This window comes from Psammomys obesus, unplaced genomic scaffold, assembly GCF_907164565.1.
Source record: "Psammomys obesus unplaced genomic scaffold, mPsaObe1.curated_primary_1811, whole genome shotgun sequence".
In the NCBI taxonomy this organism is placed as follows: Eukaryota; Metazoa; Chordata; class Mammalia; order Rodentia; family Muridae; genus Psammomys; species Psammomys obesus.
In genome coordinates, this window is record NW_026585895.1 from 54,290,162 (window position 1) to 54,303,563 (window position 13,402).

The 13,402-nt window shown below is 45.2% G+C and overlaps 1 protein-coding gene across 7 annotated transcripts in view; it reads left to right on the forward strand.

Annotated features, from left to right (window-relative positions):
- Window positions 1-13,402, forward strand: part of Sec16a (SEC16 homolog A, endoplasmic reticulum export factor) — a 34,673-nt gene continuing 21,271 nt past the window's right edge. For 3 of the 7 annotated variants that reach the window (XM_055599876.1, XM_055599877.1, XM_055599878.1), the window contains exons 1-5: window positions 1-125; window positions 3,050-6,742; window positions 8,558-8,694; window positions 11,273-11,370; window positions 13,116-13,239. In XM_055599876.1, the coding sequence (XP_055455851.1) occupies window positions 3,119-6,742; window positions 8,558-8,694; window positions 11,273-11,370; window positions 13,116-13,239 (3,983 nt within the window). In that variant the 5' untranslated portion in view covers window positions 1-125; window positions 3,050-3,118. The remainder of the gene's footprint in view (window positions 126-3,049; window positions 6,743-8,557; window positions 8,695-11,272; window positions 11,371-13,115; window positions 13,240-13,402) is intronic. The other 4 variants (XM_055599879.1, XM_055599881.1, XM_055599882.1 and 1 more) reach the window with 4 other exon arrangements.

Consider the following 13,402-nt stretch of genomic DNA (forward strand, 5'->3'; position numbering starts at 1 on the left):
TGGAGCCGGATGTGCCAAGATGGCTGCGGCTGCTGCTGAGTACGCTCTGGTTCCCTCTACTGCCGCCGCGGTCGCTGGCTGGGTTTCAGTTTGCGGCGCCTGAGAGGCGAACCGCAGCTGCGCGGGTGAGGGCTGAGTGTGTGGAGCACGGCGGAGGACCGCGGGCGGGCGAGCATTGCGGAGGCCAGGCAGGCGCAATGAGCATCAGGCCTAGCCTGGAGTGGCGAGCGCATCTCCAGAGACGCTGTCAGGCCTGGGGAGAACGGCAGTGCCCGGCCTCCTGTTGCTGAGACACCGGGCAGGCCACGGGCCTGGTCGTCACAGTGGGTTGTCCGGGGCTTGCGTTTCCCGAGCCTGACGGGAGGCCGATGCCGGGTCTGGGCTGTGGGAACTGGTCGGCCGCTGGGGATGGAGTGTTAGCATGGCCAGTGACGCCTCAGAGGAAAACTGCAACTTCTTTAAAACGAAGGCAGGTGCAGGAAATCGCCAAACGAGACGTTTGCTGGGTTCTGAAGGTGTTTGAGTCTCATTGACTCGAAGACTTCCTACGCAGAGCTGGTGGTGGGACACATTTTCATTTGAACCAGGGAGTAGCAGCATTTATTTGTAATCTCTTGGCTTGTGGAGCTGGATGTCGCAAGGGAGGTCGCGGATTGTTTTCTATCAAAGTGCAGAAGAATGTCAGCATTGCAGCGGAGTGTCCAGACACTCATTACTGTAAATCAACTCTAACTGCTTTTGCTTACACAAGTTTTTAAGTGGCTTGTGGAGTGGTCGTGCACTGATGAAGATTTTCTTTAAAATGTGTTAACTAGAGGCTGTTTCCATTCTGAATGTGGCGGTAAAAAAATAGCAGACTCACAGATTACTGTCCCTGCGGGTCCTTTTGCTGGTTGCTTTACAGTGCAGCTTCCTTGCACTTTCTGTCCACATAACCCTTTCCTAGGGTTTCAGTGCTCATGTCTTGCAGATGAGATAAGAGGCAAAGTAGAGATTGCTTCCTCTTGTGATTCGTTACTCCTAGTGGTATTTAGCTAAGTGAATCTCCAAATTGCCCTTGGAATTTTCTCTTGAGATACTGTGCAGGTTTTAATATCCTGTCTTGTTTCTGTGGACATTCATGAATGGCCTCGTGTGTCTTCTTCACATAACGTATAGCTCTTTCTCTTCTGCTGATGCCTTCTGGTTCAGATTTTGACTTATAAGAGAGGTGTGTATGTTGTCTATCTGATAAGTGTATCACCTATCACCAGCAGTTTCCACCAGGGCGATTGTTGGCAGAGTGGAGCTCACTAATGTTTTTGGGTGCCCCTGTGTTTTACAGTTTACAGCTGTTAAGTTAGTGGCAATGACAGGAGGGGGCATGTTTTAAATACCTCTGTCACACAGAGTCATACTTAAAATGTTTTGTGTAAGTATGTATGTATATATGAGGCAATAGAGCTGCAAAGCTGGGTTTATGAATAATGACTGCATCCTTGAGATCAGTAAATCTCAACTGAAACAGGTGCTTTTCTTTGAAAAGTAGATAACTGGTTGAACGGAATAAAAGTGCCTATAATCCTGAGATAAATGATAGGCGGTTCATTATCTTTCTGTTTGTGAGTAAAGAAAATTAAAAGAATAATGTTCAAGTCGCAAGATTGTTTCACCTGAAACAGGCATATTGCAGAAAATCTTGGTAAATTATGGTAAAATCTTATTAAAAGTAAATACAGAAGAAACTTTAGGGGAAAAAAATCTGTTCTTTCTGTGACTATAGAAACTAGCTGCAGAGAGAGGTAGTTGCTTTGAGCTGCTCAATTTATACCCAACTTATTGACACCTTATAGTATATTGTATTTTAGTTTAGTCTTTGCCTGTTTGTTTTTAACTGTCTGGGGTGTTTGACATTCTTGAGATGAAGGACAGCCTCAGCTGCCTTTTATGCTGTCTAGGCAGGGTCTAGATCCATGTTATTGCATGTGTAGTGGCTCTGCAACTGGTCAGATAAGTAGAGGTGGAGAAGCTGTTCTTCTACTTTCGGTTCATGTACAGTGAAACAGCAATATTCTTTCTTACCTAAAATGATGACAAGTTAGACCCTTATAAACTCCTGGCATTTCTTCTAATTGAAGTTTCATTGTAGTCATTTCAGGCGCTAGGCAGTTGGATAGTCTTCTGTTAATATAGGAAGGAGTGTATGTGGGCAGTAATGGAACTGAGTTAATAGATTAATAGAACTAACATTTAGACAGGGATTAGAGACCTTTTGTAAATTGCTTTACTTAAAACACATCTCTCAGTGGTTTTTATTTTAAATCTGAGTATCAGAAAGATATCTAAGAACAAAGTGTAAATCTATGAATTAAATGCCTTTGCTTTATTTTTCTGAGGCTTAGCTAAATAAATTTCTTCTTGAGGGTGGTGCCAGGAAGAAGGGCTGATACAAAGAAAAGGGCTTTCAAGGTGCCACACTTGAATTGTGCCTTTTTCAAAAACAAAACAAACAAACAAAAAACACGGGTGAGGATCTTGCCCCCTCTCTTTTTTTCTGAGGTTTTCTGGGATCTGCCTGTTGAAAATGTGAGTCCCGCAAAACTGCTGTAAATTCTTGGGATTTTCAGTCCATCCTTGTTAGAAACTTTAGTGGTCAGAGGCAACTTTGTTTCATTGTTTTCAGAGGACAACCCTAGAGATTACACTTGGTGGGGTAAACGTATTTGGTAACTTTATAACTGTTTTTGAAAGAGCAAACAATTCATTTCTAGACTCAAAGTACTAACATTACAAAAAACATGATATGCGTGTTTCTTTCTTAAAGAGTGGAATTGGCTGTTTCTGGAAGTGGTAGTGGTGGCTTAGAAAAGTGTCAAGGACTAAGCAATATCTGGTAGTCTGTGTTAAAACAGGCAATAAGGTGGTTTCTTGGCCCTGACAATGTCAGGTAGGGATGTGAAGAGGTGGTATCCTTGGTATTTAAATGATTTGAAATCACATTTAGTCTCTTTATTGTCATAGTTTTATTGATTACAGCCAAGACTTTATGTTCTTCTGTTTTCTTTTTTAGCACAAATTAAAGAACAGCTCAACCCTGCCTCTTCTATAAGCAGCATCTCCTTGAGTGAAAGACTACAGCATGCAGCCACCACCTCAGGCAGTGCCATCTGGAGTGGCAGGACCACCCCCAGCTGGGAATCCTCGGAGCATGTTCTGGGCCAACAGCCCCTACAGGAAGCCAGCCAGTAATAATGCACCAGTGGCTCCCATAACACGCCCATTGCAGCCAGTAACGGATCCGTTTGCTTTTAATAGACAAAACATACCAGTGGGCAGTTCATCCAAAAGCGGCCTGCCCAATTTGCCTGGCCCAGCCCTCTCTGTTTTTTCTCAGTGGCCTGGTTTGCCTGTGCCTCCCACAAATGCTGGGGATGATTCCACAGGACTTCATGAGCCTCTGTCAGGAACTCTGTCACAGCCTAGAGCAGATACCAGTGCATTTCCTCTTGCAGCTATCCCTTCTTCCCTGCCTGGGCTGGAGGTGAACAGGAGTGCTGAGGTTGGTTCCAGCTCAGGACCTGAAGTCCAGATGCTGCCACATCCACCTCACTACATTCCAGGAGTGGGTCCTGAGCAGCCTCATGGGGGCCATCTGAATGACAGTGGGTCTGGGTCTGACCAACCCATGAATAGGCACACCCCACATGATGGTGCTGTGGCCCAAGCAGCATCTCCTTTCCTCCCTCAGCCACAGATGCCAGGTCAGTGGGGGCCAGTACAGGGAGGCCCTCAGCCCTCCTATCAGCATCACTCGCCCTACCTGGAGGGACCTGTTCAGAACATGGGGTCCCAGGCTGCCAGCTTGCCCCATTTTCCCTCTCCATCTAGTCTACATCGGGGACCTGGCCATGAGCCCCAAGTCCCATTAACATCTACTTCAGCATCCTTAGCCAGTGGTGAAGGGAATGAGATAGCCCACCAGCAAAGTAAAAATCACTCATTGAGTAGCTTCCCCCCTAAACATACTTTTGAGCAGAATTCCAGAGTTGGAAATATGTGGGCAAGCCCAGAGTTCAGGCAGAATCCAGGAGTGAATAAAGAACATCTGCCAGACCCTGCCCATGTGAATCCCTTCACTCAGGGAAAGAGCCCTGGAAATCAGGTGCACTGTCCCCCAGAGGCTGCAGCTAACCATTCCCTGCAAGAGGCAGCCTCTGGAGCTCTCTCAATGTTTTTTCAAGGGGAGGAGACAGAAAATGAGGAGGATCTCTCATCTGAAAAAGCAGGTCTTGATGACAAAGTGGATGTGGATGGCTTCTCTTCTACCTCCAGATTGGGCCATCCACCACCACCTGCTGGTGGTGCCTACCAGGCCTTTCTTAAAGGCCCGAGTAGCGAGGCTGCTCAGGAAGATGTCCAACCTTACTTTTCTCAGTCTGCGGGCATCCGGCTTGACAAACAGACCCCTGTGACCCCTGCTAGTGACACGTGGGGTAATACTTTGGGTGCGGGGTCCCACTGTGCTAGTGGGCCACAGTGTGAGAATGTTGAGAACTTAGAATTTGTTCAGAATCAAGAAGTTTTGCCACGTGAAACCCTGAATGTGGATCCCTTTTCCCTGAGTGATCAGTTCCGATATGGGTCCCTTTCTGGACCAGCTGCCTCCAAGCCTGTTACTGTGGGCCTCACCAGAGGTGAGGCCCTAAATCTTGAAGCTCCTGATGTACCACTGCACCCTATACGACCTGACAGTGTATCGTCCAGCTACAGCAGCCACAGCCACAGAAGTCCTCCTGGGTCAGCCAGACCCCAAGAATTGGTGGGCACATTCATTCAACAAGAAGTTGGAAAACTTGAAGATGATACTTCAGGGAGTTTTTTTAAGCAAATTGATTCTTCTCCTGTTGGAGGAGAAACAGGTGAGGTAACTGGGAGCCAAAATTACTGCAGCAGCCTATCTCAGCCTTCAACCCCAAGCCCTCCAAAACCTACAGGAGTGTTCCAGACTAGTGCAAATAGTTCTTTTGAGCCAGTAAAATCCCACTTGGTTGGAGTGAAACCAGTTGAAGCAGATCGTGCCAACATGGTGGTTGAAGTGAGAGGGACCCGGGACTGCCAGAAGAAGCACAGGGCTGCTGTTGGACCACCTGATGCCACCCCAGGAAACTTGGAACAGCCACCAGACAACATGGAGACCTTGTGTGCACCTCAGGCCTGCTCTCCGCCACTTAGCACCACTGGGGAGGCTGGACACCTGGTTTCACACACAGCAGGGCCACCCTTGGATACTGTGCGCCCTACGCCTGAGAAGAGGTCCTCAGCCAGGGCCCAGGGGCCTGTGAAGTGTGAGAGCCCAGCAACAACTCTGTGGGCACAAAATGAGCTGCCAGATTTTGGTGGCAATGTCCTCCTAGCTCCTGCTGCCCCTGCACTTTATGTCCCTGTAAAACCAAAACCTTCAGAGGTCATTCATCATCCAGAAAAAGGAATGTCTGGACAGCAGTCACGGAAACCAGGGTCTGTGCCACCCTTCCAGAACCAAGACCCTCCTGGTGCTTCAGAGAACCTTGAGAACCCTCCCAAGGTAGGAGAAGAGGAGGCTCTTTCATTGCAGGCAAGTTCTGGTTATGCGAGTTTGCTGTCCTCGCCACCCACTGAATCTTTGCACAATCAACCTGTCCTGATTGCCCAGCCTGATCAAAGCTATAATTTGGCTCAGCCCATTAATTTTTCTGTGTCCTTACTGAATCCTAATGAGAAGAATGAGCCCTGGGGAGATGCCGTGGTGGGGGAGAAATCCATAGTGAGCAACAACCAGGCTCTCAGGTGTGATCCTGAAGAACATGCTGTTTTGTCTGGAATTCCAACCAGTGCTGTCATTGGCTTATCTTTGCCTAGCAGTGCCACACAGAGTTGTGTCCCTCGAGGTTCTGGGTCTTCTGAAAAGATTGCTAGCCAGCCTGCCAGTTTGTTGGTTCAGCAGCTATCCCCTCCAATCCCAAAGAACTCATTTCCTAAAAGTCAGAATCCTAATGCAGAAAAGGGCCCTTCTGAGTTTGTTAATAGCTCTGCTGGAAGTACAAGTGTGATGCTAGTTCCACCTGCAAACAGTACCTTGGTACATAATAATAATAAAGCAAATCACCCTAGTAACCAGGAAGAAGCTATTGGCGCCCTAGACTTCACATTAAGTAGAACTTTGGAAAATCCTGTGAGAATGTATAGCCCATCTCATTCAGATGGCCCAGCTTCTCAGCAGGCTCTTGCCAATCATCCCAGACAATCTGGGCCTGGGCTGCATAACCAGGATCATTTTTACCAGCAGGTAACAAAAGATGCCCAGGACCAGGATAGCCTAGAAAGAGCCCAGCCAGAGCTGGTGCCTCCTCGGCCACAGAATTCTCCCCAACAAGTGCCCCAAGCAGCGTGTCCAGAGCCTTCAAATCCAGAAAGCCCACCCACACAAGGACAGTCTGAAAGCTTGGCCCAGCCACCAGCAAGTCCAGCTCCTGTCAACATGGGCCAGCAGCTGTTGCCTAGGCCACCACAGTCCTCCAGTGCATCGGTTACGTCTATCAACTCCAGCCAGGCAGCTGTACGGTCAGAGCAGCCATGGCTACACCCACCACCTCCTAATACTTTTGGCCCAGCACCTCAAGACTTGGCATCCTTCTACTATTATAGACCCCTGTATGATGCCTACCAGTCTCAGTACCCTTCACCATACTCATCAGATCCTGGGACAGCCTCCCTGTACTACCAGGTAAGAGCATGACGTTTAACCCTCTTTTTTCCCCTCACTTTACCCCCTTTTTCTCCTCTTATGCTGTTTCTCTCGGGAGTGACCTGTCTTCTGACCCATGTGGTGCCCCTGAAAAAAGTCTTCCCTGTCCACCAATGAAGTTCTTCGTCAGAGGTTCCTGTCAGATGTAGCATGCTGAATTGCTTGTATTACCAGTGCAGTTTTTGTGTAATCCAGCATCTGATTGACAAAAAAAGAGTTCCGTGTTTCCAAGAGCATTCACGGGCTTGCTGAAGTTATAGTGCTATGCTGACCCCTTTAGGGAGTAGATTAGCCTTTGGTAGATTGTATATGTTATTTTGTTGTTGTTTGTGCTTTGAGACAGGGTGTCAGTGTGTTGTTGGCTGTGAACTTAAAATCCTGCCTCAGCCCTCAGCATGTTTCACCATGCCTCTCTTTGATATATGGTGGTTTTAGTTTTGACAGGCCTCATTTACCCCTGTTTAGCTTCATATGTAGCTAAAGATTATCTTGAAGTCCATATACTCTTGCCTCCACCTCCATATAATATATATATATATATATATTTTTTTTTTAAAACATTTTTTTTTTTATCCTGCATGTGTTTGTGTGTATGTATTTGCATACACACAATTGTCAGAAGACAATTTTCGTCTCCTTCCGCCATGTGGGTTCTGGGGATCAAACTCCAGCCAGCCATTTGCTGGTACCTTTCATATGATTTTAATAACAAAACAACTCATGAAACCAATGGCAAGAATAACTCTAGGAATGTTTCTGTCCTTCCTTGAGAATAACTCTCTGGGGGAAAAGGTTAGATTACCCATGTGTGGTAATGAAAAGAGGCGAGGGGCCATAAACATCTCAGGGATATAGAAGTGACCCTGCAGAGTGGGAGGCCTGCTGCTGAATAGGAGGCTTTCTGGGTTTTTTCCTGCCTTCTTCTGGTGTGCTGCAAGCTCACAACTACTGTTTAGGTTCTGCTTAACCTGCAGTAATTTGAAATGGTGGTGTCTGTGTGTATGCTTGATCACTGTTAGCTTTTCCTTACCTCTGACCCAGACTCATCAGTACTCAGCTTAGGTAGATTGTGTTACTGAAAGGTGAAAGACCCAAGTCCTCCAGTGTTTGGGACCAAGTGGTGTTGAATTCTTGTGTGGCCTGAGAACAGTTGGCACTGGCACTGTACAGGATGATGGGTCAGAAGGAACCTTAGAATGGTGTTGTAGCAACTAGGCCAGAGCTGCCATGGCCATAGGCCTGTGTCTGCTCCCTGTCAGCCACATATGGTGGTTCATGTCTATAATTCTAAGCTTGGGGAGGCTGATAAAGGTGGATTTTACAAGTTTGAGGCCAGAGTGAGCTGCATAGTGAGTTTCAGGCCAGTTTAGGCTAAGTATAAGATTCTCAAAACAGCAACAACAAACAAAACAAAAACATCTCCCCTCAATTTGAAAATAACAAGCAATATCCTTCTTTGTGAGACTTTTAAAACCAGCAGTTTTAGGGTTCATTCACATGGATCCCTGGTCTGGTTGCTTTTCTGAGGTGGTGGCTGATGTCCATTTGTGTTGTTCCAATCATATCATCTGTGTGTTTAAGACAACAGGGGGAAGATTGTCCTGGAGGTCCCTAGGGAGATGCTGCTGGTTGCCTGTTGATGTGGATTGCTCTTTATGCTTTGTTTTCATGAGAGAATCCTACCCATGATACTGCTTCTGGACAGTGGGCATATGAAGCACTTAGAGCGTAGTCCTGACCACTTAATGTCTGCTCTTCATGGAGTCTAACAATGCCTAAAACTTCTTTCCACAGGACATGTATGGCCTGTATGAGCCTCGATACAGACCCTATGACAGCTCAGCATCTGCTTATGCTGATAACCATCGCCATTCTGAGCCTGAGCGGCCCAGCTCCCGTGCAAGTCACTATTCTGACCAGCTCACTCCCAGGTGGGAGCTGCATCCCATGCAGCTGCTTTTCTCATACTCACTTGTTTGTATTGCTGGCTGTGAGGGTAACTTAGTGATGAGAATAATTCTTTATCTGTAGAGAATTCTACAAACCGATTTTGTCAGCATGAGCAAACAAGAACTAAGACACTGCCATAATCCTAGAAGAGCTGTCACTTAACATTTGTCCCCAGCCAGACCAGACCCTGTATAAGTCCATAAAGAAGTGGCCTGTATGCTGGATGATTGTTCCTGTCGTAGGCATACCCATTCTGCTGGCAATTTTCTGGTGGGTGATTAGGGCTCCTTAGACTGCTGCAGATGTTTTCAAAGTCTTGAGACCCTTAATCACAGAGATGGCATAATACATAGATCCAGCAAGTAATCTCTAATACAGGGACTAAAAGCTGTGCTCTGTGCCTAGCTCTGCCCAATTTGCTGAAAACTCCCCTCATTCCCTCCAAAACTGCATATCTACTATTCTGGCTATCCATGCTTCTCTTTTGTAGTCATAAAGGAAAGATTTGGAAAGAACTCTGATATTGTGCCCTCTGAGTAAGTCTGTGAGCTAGGTCAAAGTTCCATCTGCATTCTCAGTTGCCCAGAGGCTGCTTTTGGTCTCGTATCTACTCCAGGCTATTGACCGTATTGTGCAAAATAGTGGTGTGTGGGCCTTGGTCACTGTGAACTCTGCTACCTAAGTTTTTACAGTTGTCCTTATTAGTCAAGCCCAGGCGTAGGTGCTTATGGTATCTGACTTTGCTATAAAGATGTGTCATTGTTTTACTTAGGAAGTCACCGCTCCTAAGGTTATATGTGTACTTGCTTTCAGAATTTTCTGTAGGTAGGTTCTTGGAGGTATTTGGTAACTTGTCTGAAAGCAGACTGCTTTGCATGTGAACCTTTGTCCATTTAGCTAGTCATAATGTTAACCTGCTCCAAAGGTACACCCTGAACTGTATACAGGCTGATCATTCTGGGTCTTTTTGAAATATAGCAATACTGCAGCTTAGATGAGTCCTGGAGTACCTCCCTAGAAGTTATGAGGCTCTGGATTTGATCCCTAACGCACACATGGCGGACGGGGGGGGGGGGGGGGGTCAGAGACAGAGAGGGACATACACTTGATTTTGAGAGAATTTTAGGGATTTAAATGGAAAGTAGCATTTGGACTCATACAGCTCAGCTTTCTGATTCAAATCTGTGAGAAGGCAAGAGGCATGTGATCTGTTGGCTGGAGTACAGAAGGGAGAAAGTACAGGAGCCAGAGCCAGGGTATCTTCACAGTGTGTCAGTTTCCCTTCCATATGTCTAACTGCAACTTCATTTATGAATTAACTTCCAAGAGTGACTGTGTGACAGAGCCTCAGGCTAGGTCAAGTTACCATTATTGTGATTTGTCACTATGACTACAGCTCTCCACTTCCTTTCAGCTCTTGGGGTCCTCTGAGTGTCTTCAGCCCTCATTAGTCACAGCCTGCAGGAGAGTCTGTTCTCTTGTCTCTGTGTCTGTGTGTGTGTGGACACTCAATGTTGATGTGATACTCAGTGTTAGAAAGAAAATATCTCTGTAGGACCTGTTTAAGGTGGAACACATTTCTCAACGTTTGTCTGTGACCTTACTGAACTGTATGTAAGTAAGTTGATGAGAGCAGTTAAGGTTGTGGCATGCTCTTGATCTCGCTCTATATCAAAGTGTTTTTCTGGAACCACTGCCATACAGATAAAGGTCTGGAGTAGCCAGCCTCAATGAAATGTTAAGGCCAGGTTGGTGGTATTCCTGTGGCCAGGCTGTTGGAAGTAAGCAGATGCTATGCTAGCCAAATAATCAAGCTCAGCTGAGCAGTTTCCTGAAAGGGTATGAGAAAATTAAAAACAATGTTTAGTGCTTTTGACAATACTGAGAGTGCCAAAAGTGCTTACACCTTTTTGCCTAAATCTCACCTTTTGTAACAAGTCAAGGTCACAGTTCAGTTTATTGGGCATAGAAGAAGCTAATTCCTTATTGATCTCCTTATTGATCTATGGCCCACCTCATAGATCCACTCCTCCAAGACCACACTGAGCACACATAGCTAGTGGCCTTCCCTTAAGGACAGTAATTTTCTTGTGGCTCAAATCTGTAATCCCATCACGTGGAATGTAGGCAGGAGGATTGTCTTGAGTTTATGGCCAGCCTAAGCTACAGAGTGAGACCTTGTCTCAAAAACAAAAAAAGAAAAGAAAAGAAAAAGAAAGCAGTAGGAATTTTAGATTGGTTTGTGCTTACTGCTCCTTATTGCTGCTCAGCATGACATAAAAACTTGTTAGGATGCAGTGTTGAAACACAGGGGAATTGGTTCTCTTGCTGAGCACAACCTAGCAGTCATCTTGAGGAGCTCAGTTTTAGGTAGCTTTATGATGGGGAATGCCATAGTCTCATCTTTGTTTCTGCTTGTGATCTGGTTAGAATTTTCCATGGCTGAGTTGCTTTCAAGAATGTCTGTATGTGCTTTGGGTTGGCTAATTTTTCATTACACTTTAAGAAACAAATACTATTCTTAAATATGTTTACTAGCTCCTTTTTTTTTTTTTTCAGGCAAGGATATCCTGAAGCATACTATAATTCTAAGAGTGGATGGAGCAGTCAGAGTGATTACTATGCAAATTATGGCTCTGGCCAGTATGATTATGGAGGTATGTTTAGAAGTTGTAGCCATTAGCAGGGACTGTGCAACCACTACCTGTGATTGTGCAGCCATATGCAAGTCATGGTCTGGCAAGTCACTTAAGATCACTTTTCTTTTCACTGCCCTGTGTTTTTATCCCAAGAGCCAAAATAATTAAGAATTATGAGCATCTGAAAATGATTTTTTTTAACTTCATTGAAAAGTCACATTGTACTTACAGTATGGTGTCTCTGTCATATTGGCATGAAGTGTAGTGACTAATTCTGAGATTTCCTGATCCATTTGTGACTATTCAAGTATGAGCTAATGAGGCTGGGATGGAATGCAAGGCTGCCTCCCCAAGTCACAATGCCATACTGAAATACTGAGAAGCCACTGCTCCTTGGCGACTGATGTAGCCTGCTCATTGTGGCAGTTACGGTTACTTCATAAGCCTCCATATTTCCCTGTAGCAAAACAGATTATGGAAAAGCTATGGGTTCCTTAGCAACCCTGCTGTGTGCTATTATGACACAAGGCCTGCAGTCCCTTGACAGGTCCACATGTCCTCTCATGGGGCCTTTTAACCCTTAAACATTTGCATTAATTTTAAACAGGAGTATTGTACACATGTCCCTAAAACAATACCTCTTGTTTTTTTAGAGTTAGCTTTTAATGAACTTATTCTTAAAATATCTTAAAACATGAGCTGGAGAGATGGCTCAGTGGTTAAAAGCACTGGCTGCTTTTCCAAAGGACCTGGGTTCAATTTCTAGCACTGCCATGGCAGCTTAAAATTGGGTGTAACTCTAGTCCCAGGGGATCTGGCACAGACATACATACAAGCAAAATAGTATATATAAAAATAAATAATCTTTATACACACACAAACACACACAGATATACTTAAATATTCTGAATTATATTAGGAAGATGAATGAGAATAATCTGTAGTTGAGAATAACTATTAAAAGATATTATCAGGACTGGGGCTGTAACTGTGGCACCTAGCTATACATCTGGTTATTTTTTTTTGTTTTGTTTTTTAATTCATCAATAAGTTTATTTTAAAAACCCAATATTTATTATCTTACAATTATAGAGATCATTTTTGAAATCAAGGTGTTAGAGGATTATTTCCTTTTGGGAAATTATATTCTCTTGTTTTTTTTTTTTTTTTTTTTTTTTTTTTTTTTTTTTTTTTTTTTTTTTGTTTTTTTGCTTGTAATAATTTTTTTAAATGTTTATTAATTACACTTTATTCACTTTGTATCACCCCTGTAGCTCCCTCCTTCCTCCCCTCCCAACCCCTTCCTTCATCTCCACGCATGCTCCTTCCCAAGTCCACTGATAGAGGAGGTCTTCCTTTTCTTCCTTCTGACCCTAGTCTATCAGGTCTCATCAGGAGTGGCTGCATTGTCTTCCTCTGTGGCCTGGTGAGGCTGGCCCCCCTCGGGGGGAGGTGCATCTCGCTATTCTTGAAGCCTTAGGTTTCATTCCTCACATCACAAAACAAACCAAAAGAGTGAAAAAGAACTTAATATGGAACTCTTAGAGTGCCTTTTCCTTTTTCAGTCCAAATACTGGCATTGAGAAAATAGCCAGTGACTGCTACAGCATGGGCAGGGGGCAGCTGGCCTCTCCGGGTCAGGGCTCGTTCTCTGGGCCATGCTTGCCCTTTACTCTGTCCACAGGCTGTCCACAGACTTCAGGGGAGCTGGGCAGGTCTTCTATGTGTTGCAGCTGCACTCATCCGTCATTCTTCACTTACAGACCCAGCCCGCTGGGATCGTTACTATGGGTCTCGCTTCAGGGACCCTCGCACCTGGGACCGGAGGTACTGGTATGATGCTGAACATGACCCGTACAGGAAGGAAAGCTATGCTTACAGTGACAGGTTGGTCAAATGCATTTGTATGAAGAAAGTTGGAGGAAGCTGGGTGGTGCTCTTGCTTGCCCTTCTCTTGTCTTTGGGAATAATCAGCTATATATAGTTCTGGAACTTCTGGGAAGTAATCTCTTAGTGTCTGAAGGAGGAAGCTCTGGCCACCCTTCCCTGT